General features: G+C 54.4%; 1 protein-coding gene across 1 annotated transcript in view; it reads right to left on the reverse strand.

The window, feature by feature from the left end:
* Positions 1-863: 863 nt before the first annotated feature.
* TIE1 (tyrosine kinase with immunoglobulin like and EGF like domains 1) overlaps positions 864-11,159 on the reverse strand; it is a 29,444-nt gene continuing 19,148 nt past the window's right edge. Inside the window, exons 14-21 of the mRNA XM_075131994.1 lie at positions 10,909-11,019; positions 10,528-10,718; positions 9,278-9,391; positions 8,853-8,923; positions 8,370-8,410; positions 5,412-5,508; positions 4,962-5,061; positions 864-1,860 (exon numbers count right to left, since the gene is read on the reverse strand). Of these exons, the coding sequence (XP_074988095.1) occupies positions 1,789-1,860; positions 4,962-5,061; positions 5,412-5,508; positions 8,370-8,410; positions 8,853-8,923; positions 9,278-9,391; positions 10,528-10,718; positions 10,909-11,019 (797 nt within the window). The 3' untranslated portion in view covers positions 864-1,788. The remainder of the gene's footprint in view (positions 1,861-4,961; positions 5,062-5,411; positions 5,509-8,369; positions 8,411-8,852; positions 8,924-9,277; positions 9,392-10,527; positions 10,719-10,908; positions 11,020-11,159) is intronic.

Consider the following 11,159-nt stretch of genomic DNA (forward strand, 5'->3'; position numbering starts at 1 on the left):
ACTTACTGAGCTCCCGCCAGGCGCCTAAGGCCAAGGCTAGCAACTGTTAGGCCAGGCACATGCTCCACGCCATCTTCCCAGAGAGCGAGAGAGAGCAGAGCCCGAGGGCCCTTGCAGAGCACCAGAATACAGCTGCACCTCCTCGGACCCCACCCAGAGCCCATGCCCAACGAGCACACGTGCCCAGCTCTGAGTTCCCTGGCTGCCCGCACCCAGAGCGCAGGGCATGCACTCAGAGCACGCACATGCTGCAGGATGTATTTTTTAAAACCGTACATTGTAACTGGCTTTTGTGCTGCCAGCCAGGCAGCAGGAACATACCACAACTGGCTTGAAAGTGGGCAAGAAAACTAGACAATCAGCAACAACGTGGACACTCACCAGAAAGCTGAACTCAGGGGATTTCATTCGCATGGACCAGAGCACCAGTTGTCTCCTTAGAGCTCAGGAGGGAATTCCATTGCTCTGCAGCATGGCTCAATGTCCCAATGTAAGGAGGGTTTCTTTAGTTTGCTTGCCCCTGAAGAACCAGGCATAAGCCATGCCCTAGCCAGGATTCTGGGAGCGACGGGCCCATGCTCGGATCCGGAAGATTCCGTGCTCCTGAGACAGCCAAGGACACGGACGTCCTGTGGCAGGTCGGGGAACACACAGGCACTAGTGGTACAAGACCCAGTATCCTATTCCCTGCTCCCTGAGCCAGCCAGTTCCCCCACCCCAGCTGGCTTGGATCCAGAGCCTCCCTAGCGGAAGTCAAACTAGACGATCTAAGTGTCCTTTCTAGACTTACAATCTGTGTTTCTGTGAAAGCAAGTGAGAGAGGAAAGGCCCCAGCCCCTTCCCCAAACTCCTGAGCCAGCCAGTTCCTTGGACTTCCTTTATTAACTGTAAAGCACAAGTTGTGGCAGCCACTGGTCTCTGGCAGGTCAGAGAGGAGCCTGTGGCCAAGCCTGGAATATTTTACTCCTCCATGGTGTTCTGAAGGCGAGCGCTGGAATCCTTCCTCTCGGACTCCCCAAATCGGCCCTGTCCCAGAGGGTCTCCAGCATCCGAGAGCAATGTTTGCACAGCTCTGCGTGCAGGTACGCTGACCGCAAGGTGCCAAGCCAGGTCCAGCTGCACAGTGAGTCAGTTCTGAGAGCCCACGGGCAGAAGGGAAGCCAAGCAGCCACACACGAAACACCAAGGCTGGAGGTGGGGACGGTGGCTCTACATTTGCGGCTGTTTCCAAGCCTGTCCTTTACCCAGGACAAGTCTTTGTGCCTCTCGTAGGGCAGCAAAGGGCTGGTATCACATCCTCTAGCTTCAGAGAAGGCCCCAGTGTCCATGGGCTCAAGGGGAGACAGGCCTCCCTGCCCGTGCTCTCTGCCATGCACAGCACCTGGCTGCAGCAAGGACTGGGAGAGTGGGGAGGGGCATGAGACAGGGAGAGCCTGGCCCACTGGCTGGCCCTGCCACTAGTGCAGAGTTGCACTGCAGAGACCGGCAGAGAGGGCAGCGAGTGCAGGGCAGTCCTGTCTGAGTGGACTGCGGGGCAGAAGCTGCCGTTCAGTCAGGAACCTGGCTGCAGAGTATGGGGGGTATCATGTTAACCAGAAACTGCCCCCAGGCAAGTTCCTGCTCCAGGACAAAGGGCAGTTCCTTGTCTGCACACGAGCAGGCCATTTACAGCATGCCCCACATGGGGCAGAGGCCTTGTCCCTCCCCGGCCTAGGCCAGCTGGTGTCCAAGTGCGGCAAGTAGGTGTGTGTTATTTACAGGGCTCCCGATGCTGTGCTCCACTCGCCCTCAGGCCTCCTCTGCTGTGGCGTCGATGCCAGCGTACGTGAAGTTCTCGAATAAGGCCATGTTCACATAGGCCTGGATGGGGAGAGACAGTGTCAGGCCTGGGGCTGGGTTAGAGCATCCTGCCCAGCACTCACATTCCCAGGACTCCCTGGTCTTGGTATCTGGACCCTGGCCTGCTCCTAATGCTGTCTCGGTGATTCCCCATGTCTAAGCGAACGCGGTAGGGCTGAACACCTTGTGAGTGGGGTTTGGCTTTGTGCCCCTTGGCCTGAGCTAAGGCTTGGAGCTGCTCCTCTCTTAGCCAGGAGGGGGCAGTGTTCTCCCCAGAGTCCCTTGCAGTCTGGGTCTGGGCTGTGGCTGTGCTCGGTTAGGTTCAGAACAGGGAGGAGAGCTGGTGTTCCCTGCCAATCCCAGGCAGGATGGGGCCCTGGGCAGAGTGGGACTGTCCCCACAGCATGTGGATGGGAATCTGGGAGGCAGTGACCATGAGTTGGTTGAGTTCAGGATCCTGACACAGGGAAGAAAGGTAAGCAGCAGGATACGGACCCTGGACTTCAGGAAAGCAGACTTTGACTCCCTCAGGGAACGGATGGTTAGGATCCCCTGGGGGACTAACATGAAGGGGAAAGGAGTCCAGGAGAGCTGGCTGTATTTCAAGGAATCCCTGTTGAGGTTACAGGGACAAACCATCCCGATGTGTCGAAAGAATAGTAAATATGGCAGGAGACCAGCTTGGCTTAACGGTGAAATCCTAGCGGATCTTAAATATAAAAAAGAAGCTTACAAGAAGTGGAAGGTTGGACATATGACCAGGGAAGAGTATAAAAATATTGCTCGGGCATGTAGGAATGAAATTAGGAGGGCCAAATCGCACCAGGAGCTGCAGCTAGCGAGAGATGTTAAGAGTAACAAGAAGGGTTTCTTCAGGTATGTTGGCAACAAGAAGAAAGCCAAGGAAAGTGTGGGCCCCTTAATGAATGAGGGAGGCAACCTAGTAACAGAGGATGTGGAAAAAGCTAATGTACTCAATGCTTTTTTTGCCTCTGTCTTCACGAACAAGGTCAGCTCCCAGACTGCTGCGCTGGGCATCACAACATGGGGAATAGATGGCCAGCCCTCTGTGGAGAAAGAGGTGGTTAGGGACTATTTAGAAAAGCTGGACGTGCACAAGTCCATGGGGCCGGACGAGTTGCATCCGAGAGTGCTAAAGGAACTGGCGGCTGTGATTGCAGAGCCATTGGCCATTATCTTTGAGAACTCGTGGCAAACGGGGGAAGTCCCGGATGACTGGAAAAAGGCTAATGTAGTGCCAATCTTTAAAAAAGGGAAGAAGGAGGATCCTGGGAACTACAGGCCAGTCAGCCTCACCTCAGTCCCTGGAAAAATCATGGAGCAGGTCCTCAAAGAATCAATCCTGAAGCACTTGCATGAGAGGAAAGTGATCAGGAACAGCCAGCATGGATTCACCAAGGGAAGGTCATGCCTGACTAATCTAATCGCCTTTTATGATGAGATTACTGGTTCTGTGGATGAAGGGAAAGCAGTGGATGTATTGTTTCTTGACTTTAGCAAAGCTTTTGACACGGTCTCCCACAGTATTCTTGTCAGCAAGTTAAAGAAGTATGGGCTGGATGAATGCACTACAAGGTGGGTAGAAAGTTGGCTAGATTGTCGGGCTCAACGGGTAGTGATCAATGGCTCCATGTCTAGTTGGCAGCCGGTGTCAAGTGGAGTGCCCCAGGGGTCGGTCCTGGGGCCGGTTTTGTTCAATATCTTCATAAATGATCTGGAGGATGGTGTGGATTGCACTCTCAGCAAATTTGCGGATGATACTAAACTGGGAGGAGTGGTAGATACGCTGGAGGGCAGGGATAGGATACAGAGGGACCTAGACAAATTGGAGAATTGGGCCAAAAGAAATCTGATGAGGTTCAATAAGGATAAGTGCAGGGTCCTGCACTTAGGACGGAAGAACCCAATGCACAGCTACAGACTAGGGACCGAATGGCTAGGCAGCAGTTCTGCGGAAAAGGACCTAGGGGTGACAGTGGAGGAGAAGCTGGATATGAGTCAGCAGTGTGCCCTTGTTGCCAAGAAGGCCAATGGCATTTTGGGATGTATAAGTAGGGGCATAGCGAGCAGATCGAGGGACGTGATCGTCCCTCTCTATTCGACATTGGTGAGGCCTCATCTGGAGTACTGTGTCCAGTTTTGGGCCCCACACTACAAGAAGGATGTGGATAAATTGGAGAGAGTCCAGCGAAGGGCAACAAAAATGATTAGGGGTCTGGAACACATGACTTATGAGGAGAGGCTGAGGGAACTGGGATTGTTTAGTCTGCGGAAGAGAAGAATGAGGGGGGATTTGATAGCTGCTTTCAACTACCTGAGAGGTAGTTCCAGAGAGGATGGTTCTAGACTATTCTCAGTGGTGGAAGAGGACAGGACAAGGAGTAATGGTCTCAAGTTGCAGTGGGGGAGGTTTAGGTTGGATTTTAGGAAAAACTTTTTCACTAGGAGGGTGGTGAAACACTGGAATGTGTTGCCTAGAGATGTGGTGGAATCTCCTTCCTTAGAAGTTTTTAAGGTCAGGCTTGACAAAGCCCTGGCTGGGATGATTTAATTGGGGATGGGTCCTGCTTTTGAGCAGGGGGTTGGACTAGATGACCTCCTGAGGTCCCTTCCAACGCTGATATTCTATGATTCTATGTCCCTCCAGAGCAGGGCTGTCCCCACGCTACGCGCCTCGTCCGGCTGTGAGTGTCCTGCTACAAAGCTTCCTGGGCTCTGGCTTGGAGATGAGGCCCCCAGGTACGTGGCAGGGCTCAGAGCCCTGCTCCCCGATGCCCTTCTGAGGAAAGAGATTGCAAAGCTCCTAGGATTTCCCCAGCATCAGGGCAGTTCCCGTGTGGCATAGTCAGATTTACATCATTGCCCAGCAGCTGCCAACATGGGGCATGGCCAGGGAAAGGAGCTACAGCAGCTCTGCAATCCAGCTGGTCCTGGCTGCTGGAAAAGCTCATTAAAGCCCTGGAGTGGCAGTTACTATGATGGGGCTGCCCCCTAAGGCCATCCTTGCCTCCCCCTGGCGTGCAGCCCTGCCCCAGGGCCTGAATACAGCCCTGAGGGAGGGATAGAGCTGAAGCCAGCCCCCCGGGGCACAAGCAGACTACCTTCCTGGCCTCCAGCATCCGAATAAGTTGCATGGAGATCTGAGCGAAGGGCGGGCGCTCGTAGGGGCGGTCTCGCCAGCATTGCTTCATCAGCTCATACCTAGGAGAGAGGGCACAGCAGGACCTGTGTCAGTGCAGACAGGACATGGGGGAAGCATTGGTAGGGAAGGTGGCAAGCAGCTGAGGCATAAGCAAGCTGCAGTAGGAGGGACAAAGGCAAGGGAACCCAGTGGGCTGCCCTACCATGGGTCATGGTGGGGAGGCTGCCAGCTTTCCTGTTCCTAGTGCACAGGGATTACATCATGTGACGTCTCCCGTCCCCCAAGACACCAAGCAAACACAGAGGCCATGCAAAGAGGCCCTGGTTCCTGGTGCCCCATGGCCACAGCCTTTTTTCCTGGTCCCAGCAGGCCCAGCCAGGACAGACACATCCAGCCAGATCCCACTTACACCTCGTCATCACAGTTGCGCGGCTTCTCCATACGATATCCCTGCGGCAGTTTCTCGTAGAGCTCGGCACATGTCATCCCGCAGTATGGAGTTCCTCCTGGGGGCAGAGCGCAGCACACACACTCATAAGGACATAAGACCGGCCAGACTGGGTCAGACCAATGGTCCATCCAGCCCAGTATCCTGTGTTCCAACAGTGGCCAATGCCGGGGGGTTCAAGGTGAATGAACAGAATAGGACAACTGATCGAGTAATCCATTCCCTGTTGTCCAATTCCAGCATCTGGCAGTCAGAGGTTTAGGGGCTTCCAGAGTATGGGGTTGTGTCCCTGACCATCTTGGCTGATAGCCGTTGATGGATCTATCCTCCATGAACGTATCTAATTTTTTTTAACTCCATTATACTTTTGGCCTCCACAACATCCACAGATTTACTATGTGTTGTGTGAAGTAATACTTCCTTATCATTGTTTTAAACCTGCAGCCTAGTAATTTCATTGAGTGACCCCTAGTTCTTGTGTTAAGAAAAGGAGTAAATAACACTTTCTTATTCACTTTCTCCATACCAGTCATGATTTTATAGACCTCCATCATCTCCCCCCTCAGTCATCTCTTTTCCAAGTTTAACAGTTGCAGTCTTTTTAATCTCTCCTTGTCTGGAAGCTGCTCCATATCCCTGATCATTTCTGTTGCCCTTCTCTGTCCTTTTTCCAATTCTAACACGTCTTTTTTTGAGATGGGGCAACCATCTATCCCTTTCCTAATGCTTCCTAACATTGCACATTGAGCAGATGTTTTCAGAGAATAATCCACAATGACTCTAAGATCTCTTTCTTGAGTGGTAGCAGCTAACTTAGACCCCACCATTTTATATGTATAGTTGGGATTATGTTTCCAGTGTGCATGGCTTTGCATTTATCAATATTGAATGTCATCTGCCATTTTGTTGCCCAGTCACTCAGTTTTGTGAGACCCCTTTGTAACTCTTTGCAGTCTGCTTCAGACTTAGCTATCCTGAGTAATTTTGTATCATCTGCAAACTTTGCCACCTCACTCTCTACCCCCTTTTTCCAGATCATTTATTAACATGTTGAACAGCACTGGTCCCAGTATAGACCCTTGGGAGACCCCATTTTTTACCTCTCCCTGGTCTGAAAACTGACCATTTATTCATACCCTTTGTTTACTGTCTTTTAACCAGTTACTGATCCATGAGTATCCCCTCTTATTCCATATTATTAATCTTATTAATCTTCCCTCTTATTCCATAACTGCTTAATTTCCTTAAGAGCCTTTGATGAGGGACTTCGCTAGAAGTCTTCTGAAATCCAAGTCCACTGGATCCCCCTTGTCCACATGTTTGCTGACTCCCTCTAACAATTCTAACAGATTGGTGAGGCACGATTTCCCTTTACAAAAACCATGTTGATTCTTCCCCAACATATTGTGCTCATTTAGCTGTCTGATAATTCTGTTCTTTACTATAGTTTCAACCAATTTGCCTGACACTGAAGTTAGGCTTATGGGCCTGTAATTATCAGGATCGCCTCTGGAGCCTTTTTAAAAAATCTGCATTCCATTACCTGCCCTCCAGACATCTGGTGCAGAGGCTGATTTAAGCAGTTGGTTACATATCACAGTTATTAGTTCTGCAGTTTCATATCTGAGTTCATTCAGAACTCTTGGATGAATATCATCTGGTCTTAGTGACTTATCATTGTTTAATTTATCCATTTGTTCCAAAACCTTCTCTATCGCTGCCTCAATCTGGGACAGTTCCTCAAATTTGTCACCTAAAAAGAATGGCTCAGGTGTGGGAATCTCCTTCACATCCTCTGCTGTGAAGATCAATGCAAAGAATTTATTTATCCTCTCAACAACGGCCTTGTCTTCCTTGAGTGCTCCTTTAGCACCTTGCTTAGTCCAGTGGCCCAATAACTATTTGGCAGGGTTCCTGCTTCTGGTGTACTTTAAAAAAAATTTGCGGTTATTTTTTGCTAGTTGCTCTTCATGGCCACGACAGCACCTAGCTAGTGGGTGCCCACAGACTCAGAACCCACAGCACTGGGAACATGTTCAACACTGGAGTTACTGTCAGGACTGGCCTGACTCGGGACAGGCTGGCTCAGGGGTTAGAGCTCGAGCCCAGGACTCGAGTTCATGTCCCTGCTCCATGATCGCTCCCTGCATGACCGTGGGCAAGTCACCTGGTCTCTCTGGAACAGATCCTCCAACGCATGTAGCCATTGGCTGTACTGAGAGCCAGGTGCCTGAATGCCCTGGAGGGTCCGTGCCTCTGTCCCCATCTGTACCATGGGGATAAATCTGCCCCAGACGGTGCAGCGCTCATACGCTATGGTGGGGAGCTACAGACGGATCAAAGAGAGAGCCCTGCTCTACATCCACCACTCAGGTGTTGCTCAGGGCTGTGGGGCAGCCACACATCGAGAGAGGTCATTACGCTGACTTAAGACCAGGTGTAGACGCCGCGAGGTCGATGGTGACCTAGCGCCTGTCTCCTGAGGGAGTGGGTCTAAAGCGGTGGGAAAGCCCTTCCGTGGCTGTCGCGAGTGTCTCCAGGACAGTGCTGCAGCGGGGCTGCTGTAGCACTCAGAGCATGTCTACGCTATGACTCACATGCCCAAGGCCTAGAGGAGGCCACTCAGTGGAGACCCTAGGCCAGCTCCTCGGCATGTGAGTTACTCCCTTGCCCCAATGGGTGCTTGGATCTGAGGGACCCTCCCGATGGCGCGGCCATGCCATTGCACCCTCCGCTGGGCGGTGCTAGGTGAGGCATGTTCACGTTCCTCACGGCCTCACTCAGACAACATTTCTGACCTGAGCCAAGAGCTGCCTGCCAGAGCAATGGGAGGGAGGGCCAGGCTAGCTGGGCACACCTATGCCGGACCCGCAGGTAGAACGGACGAACCTGGGGTGAGTTGTCTGGGCCGGTACTTACCCAGGCTGACAATCTCCCACAACAGCACCCCAAAGGACCACCTGAAAGAGAGACAGTGCTTGGGTCTCCAGCAGTGCCTCCCTCCCAGCCCCCTCGCCCAGTTCCTGAGGCTTGGCAGCATATCTGTCTGAGGGTTTTATTCTGGGACAGGAATGGGAGGGGCTGGGACTGCACCAGGGGAGGGGACCGGGAAGATGCAGGCACTGGAAATGGGGACAAGCTCTTCTGAGCCAGGACTGTGTCCTGGGGCTGAGCAAGGCCAGCACAACAGGGCCCTGCTGTAAGAGGAATCCATGGGTCTGAGCACAGCGAGCCTGGGCTGAGCGGGGGGATGGGCTAAAGGCTGGGAACAAGGCACGAGGAAGGTGTAGGAGCAGTAGCCCCTCCCGTGTCAGCAGGGAGGGGTCAGCTAACCACCTCCTACGTTGGCAGAGGGCTAACCCCATAGACATATCTACCACACAGACCGGGGGCAGGACTCACACATCACTCTTGGTGGTATACACGCTGTAGTTGAGGGACTCGATGGCCATCCAGCGAACTGGCAGGCGGCCCTGGGGAAAAAGACCAACTGTAATGAGCAGGGTAGTGGGGAAATGCCCCCCCATGGTCAAGGAAATGGGGGGGTAGGAAACAGCCACTCCCACCCCAACCAGGGGGGAGATCCAGGCTAGGGTACAGGTGCCACCCACCACCAAGTTGGGAGAGCCAGGGTAGGGAACAGCAGCCCCCAATCCAGGCAGTGGGAGCCATGGGTGGAGGGGGGTTCACAGCCTTGCTGTGGGACAGAACAGATCTTGCACTAGGACAGGGGCAATTACCGTAATTCTCCCTAGAGCTATTGGGTTGGGGCATTGCAACCTACGTCTGCCAAGGGCGCAGCGGGGAGCCCCTCACTCTGGACTCACCATGGTCTTCTTCACGTAGACCTCCTCCCCTCGGGAGAGGCCAAAGTCGGCAATCTTGGAAGCCAGGTTCTCCCCCACCAGAATGTTCCTGGCTGCCAGATCCCTGTGAATGAACTGAGACAGCCGTGGTGAGTGAGGGCTGGGCCTGTGTGGCCCCTCCTGGAGACAAGCTGGCCGGCCCCAGCTCGGCCCCAGCCTCCTGTTACTCCCAGCCCTGGAACATAGAACAGGGACCAGCTTTGGCGACAGGTGGGTGGGGGCGGTGGGAGAGCGATGCAGCATTCACCCTCTGGGACTCTGCAGCTGGAAATGGGAAGGTGCTGGTGGGCCCTAGCCTCGGCGCTTTGGACATGCTGAGGGACAAAGCTGTTTTGCTTCCGGTCCAGCCCTCATCCCTGGGTACATCTAGGCCCCAGCTACTGCTCCTAAGGATGCTGACGGCTGCAATGGATTCTGATCCGCTCTCCTGGATCCTGGGGAGTCTCCCCTGTGCCAGCTGGCTGAGCAGAGGGAAGGCAGCCAAGCTGCAGGTGGGTTCAGGAGGCAGCAGAAAGGAGCCTGGACTCAGCAGTGGTGGCTCCAAGTCCCTGGAAGTCAAAGTGCTGCACCGAGGACGGGCTGGGCTTTGGGGCGGCCCTCGGAAGAGGAGACCGGGGTCCTTTCACAGTCAGCACTGGGGAGTCAGGTGGCGGCTAAGCTTGGGAGGATGCTTCAGCAGGGCGGTGCCCGGCCCCCCGCATTCTGGGTCAGAGCATGGGTAGGTCACCTGGCTGCCCCGGAGACCTGTGCCCAGAGGCTGCTGGCCAGCCACTGAGCAGCAGAGCTCTCTCCGGGACAGGAGCAGGCAGTGCCATGGCACCAGCTCCTCCATTCCCGTGCCCCACGGGCAGAACACATCCCAGCCAATCAGAACGCAGACGGGCAGGAGAGACCTATGCTCATTGGCTAGTTCGCCCCAGCTCTGTGTTCTTGTTGGTGGCGAGTGACCCGACGGGGCGTGGTAACGCTGCCTCGCCACAAGCAGGCTGGGCTCCCGTGTCGCTGGGCCACAGCGCGGTGGCCACGGCTGGCGTGTCTCAGGGAGAGCCTGGAGCCAGACGCCTCGACTCCTGGTTCCGATGCACAGATGTGCAGGCACCAACGCCCCGCCCATGCTCGTGCACATGCACCACCGGGGCTATCATGGCTGCTGGTCATGACAGAGCTTGGCATGTGCTCAGTGTGGGCGGGGCGGGGGGGACGGGACACACCTGCTTCTCGCTCAGATACTGCATTCCCTTGGCCACATCGGAAGCAAACTGGAGGAGCTGCTGGGACGTGAGGGTAGATGCCGTCCCATGCTCCTTTGCGAAGGCCGGGTCAGTCTCTAGGACTCGGCTTTTCCGGAGGAAATCTAGCAGGTTCCCATAGGGAGCGTACTCAATAGCAATGTACAGGTAGCCTGAGGGACAAAGGAGGGAGACAGGCCTTCAACATCCTGCAGTGAGTAGGGCAGGCAGGACTTTGCCCAGAGCACAGAAGGGGGCAGTGAAGCAGGTATGGGGAGCAGTGCAGGGACCCCAGGAACAGTAGGGAAAACAGCCTGGCCCAGCCCACCCAGAGCAGCGGGGTGCGGGGGGGGAAGCTACCACCTTTGTTCTCACAGGCCCCCAGCAGGTTGATGATATTGGGGTGGTGCCCCAGTTTGCACAGCACCTCCAGCTCCCCTGCAAAGTCCCGGTGGTCATTCTCTGACGCAAACTCTGAAACAAGCCAGGAGCAAATGCTGCAGTACAGGGGCCCAAGCCTGAGACACCCTCCCATCCTCAGCCACCCCCTTCTGCAGTCCCAGGCCAGAGACATCCCCAGCCACCCTCCTCTGCAGTCCCAGGCCAGAGACATT

The sequence above is a fragment of the Caretta caretta genome, chromosome 8 (genome assembly GCF_965140235.1).
Source record: "Caretta caretta isolate rCarCar2 chromosome 8, rCarCar1.hap1, whole genome shotgun sequence".
NCBI lineage: Eukaryota > Metazoa > Chordata > Testudines > Cheloniidae > Caretta > Caretta caretta.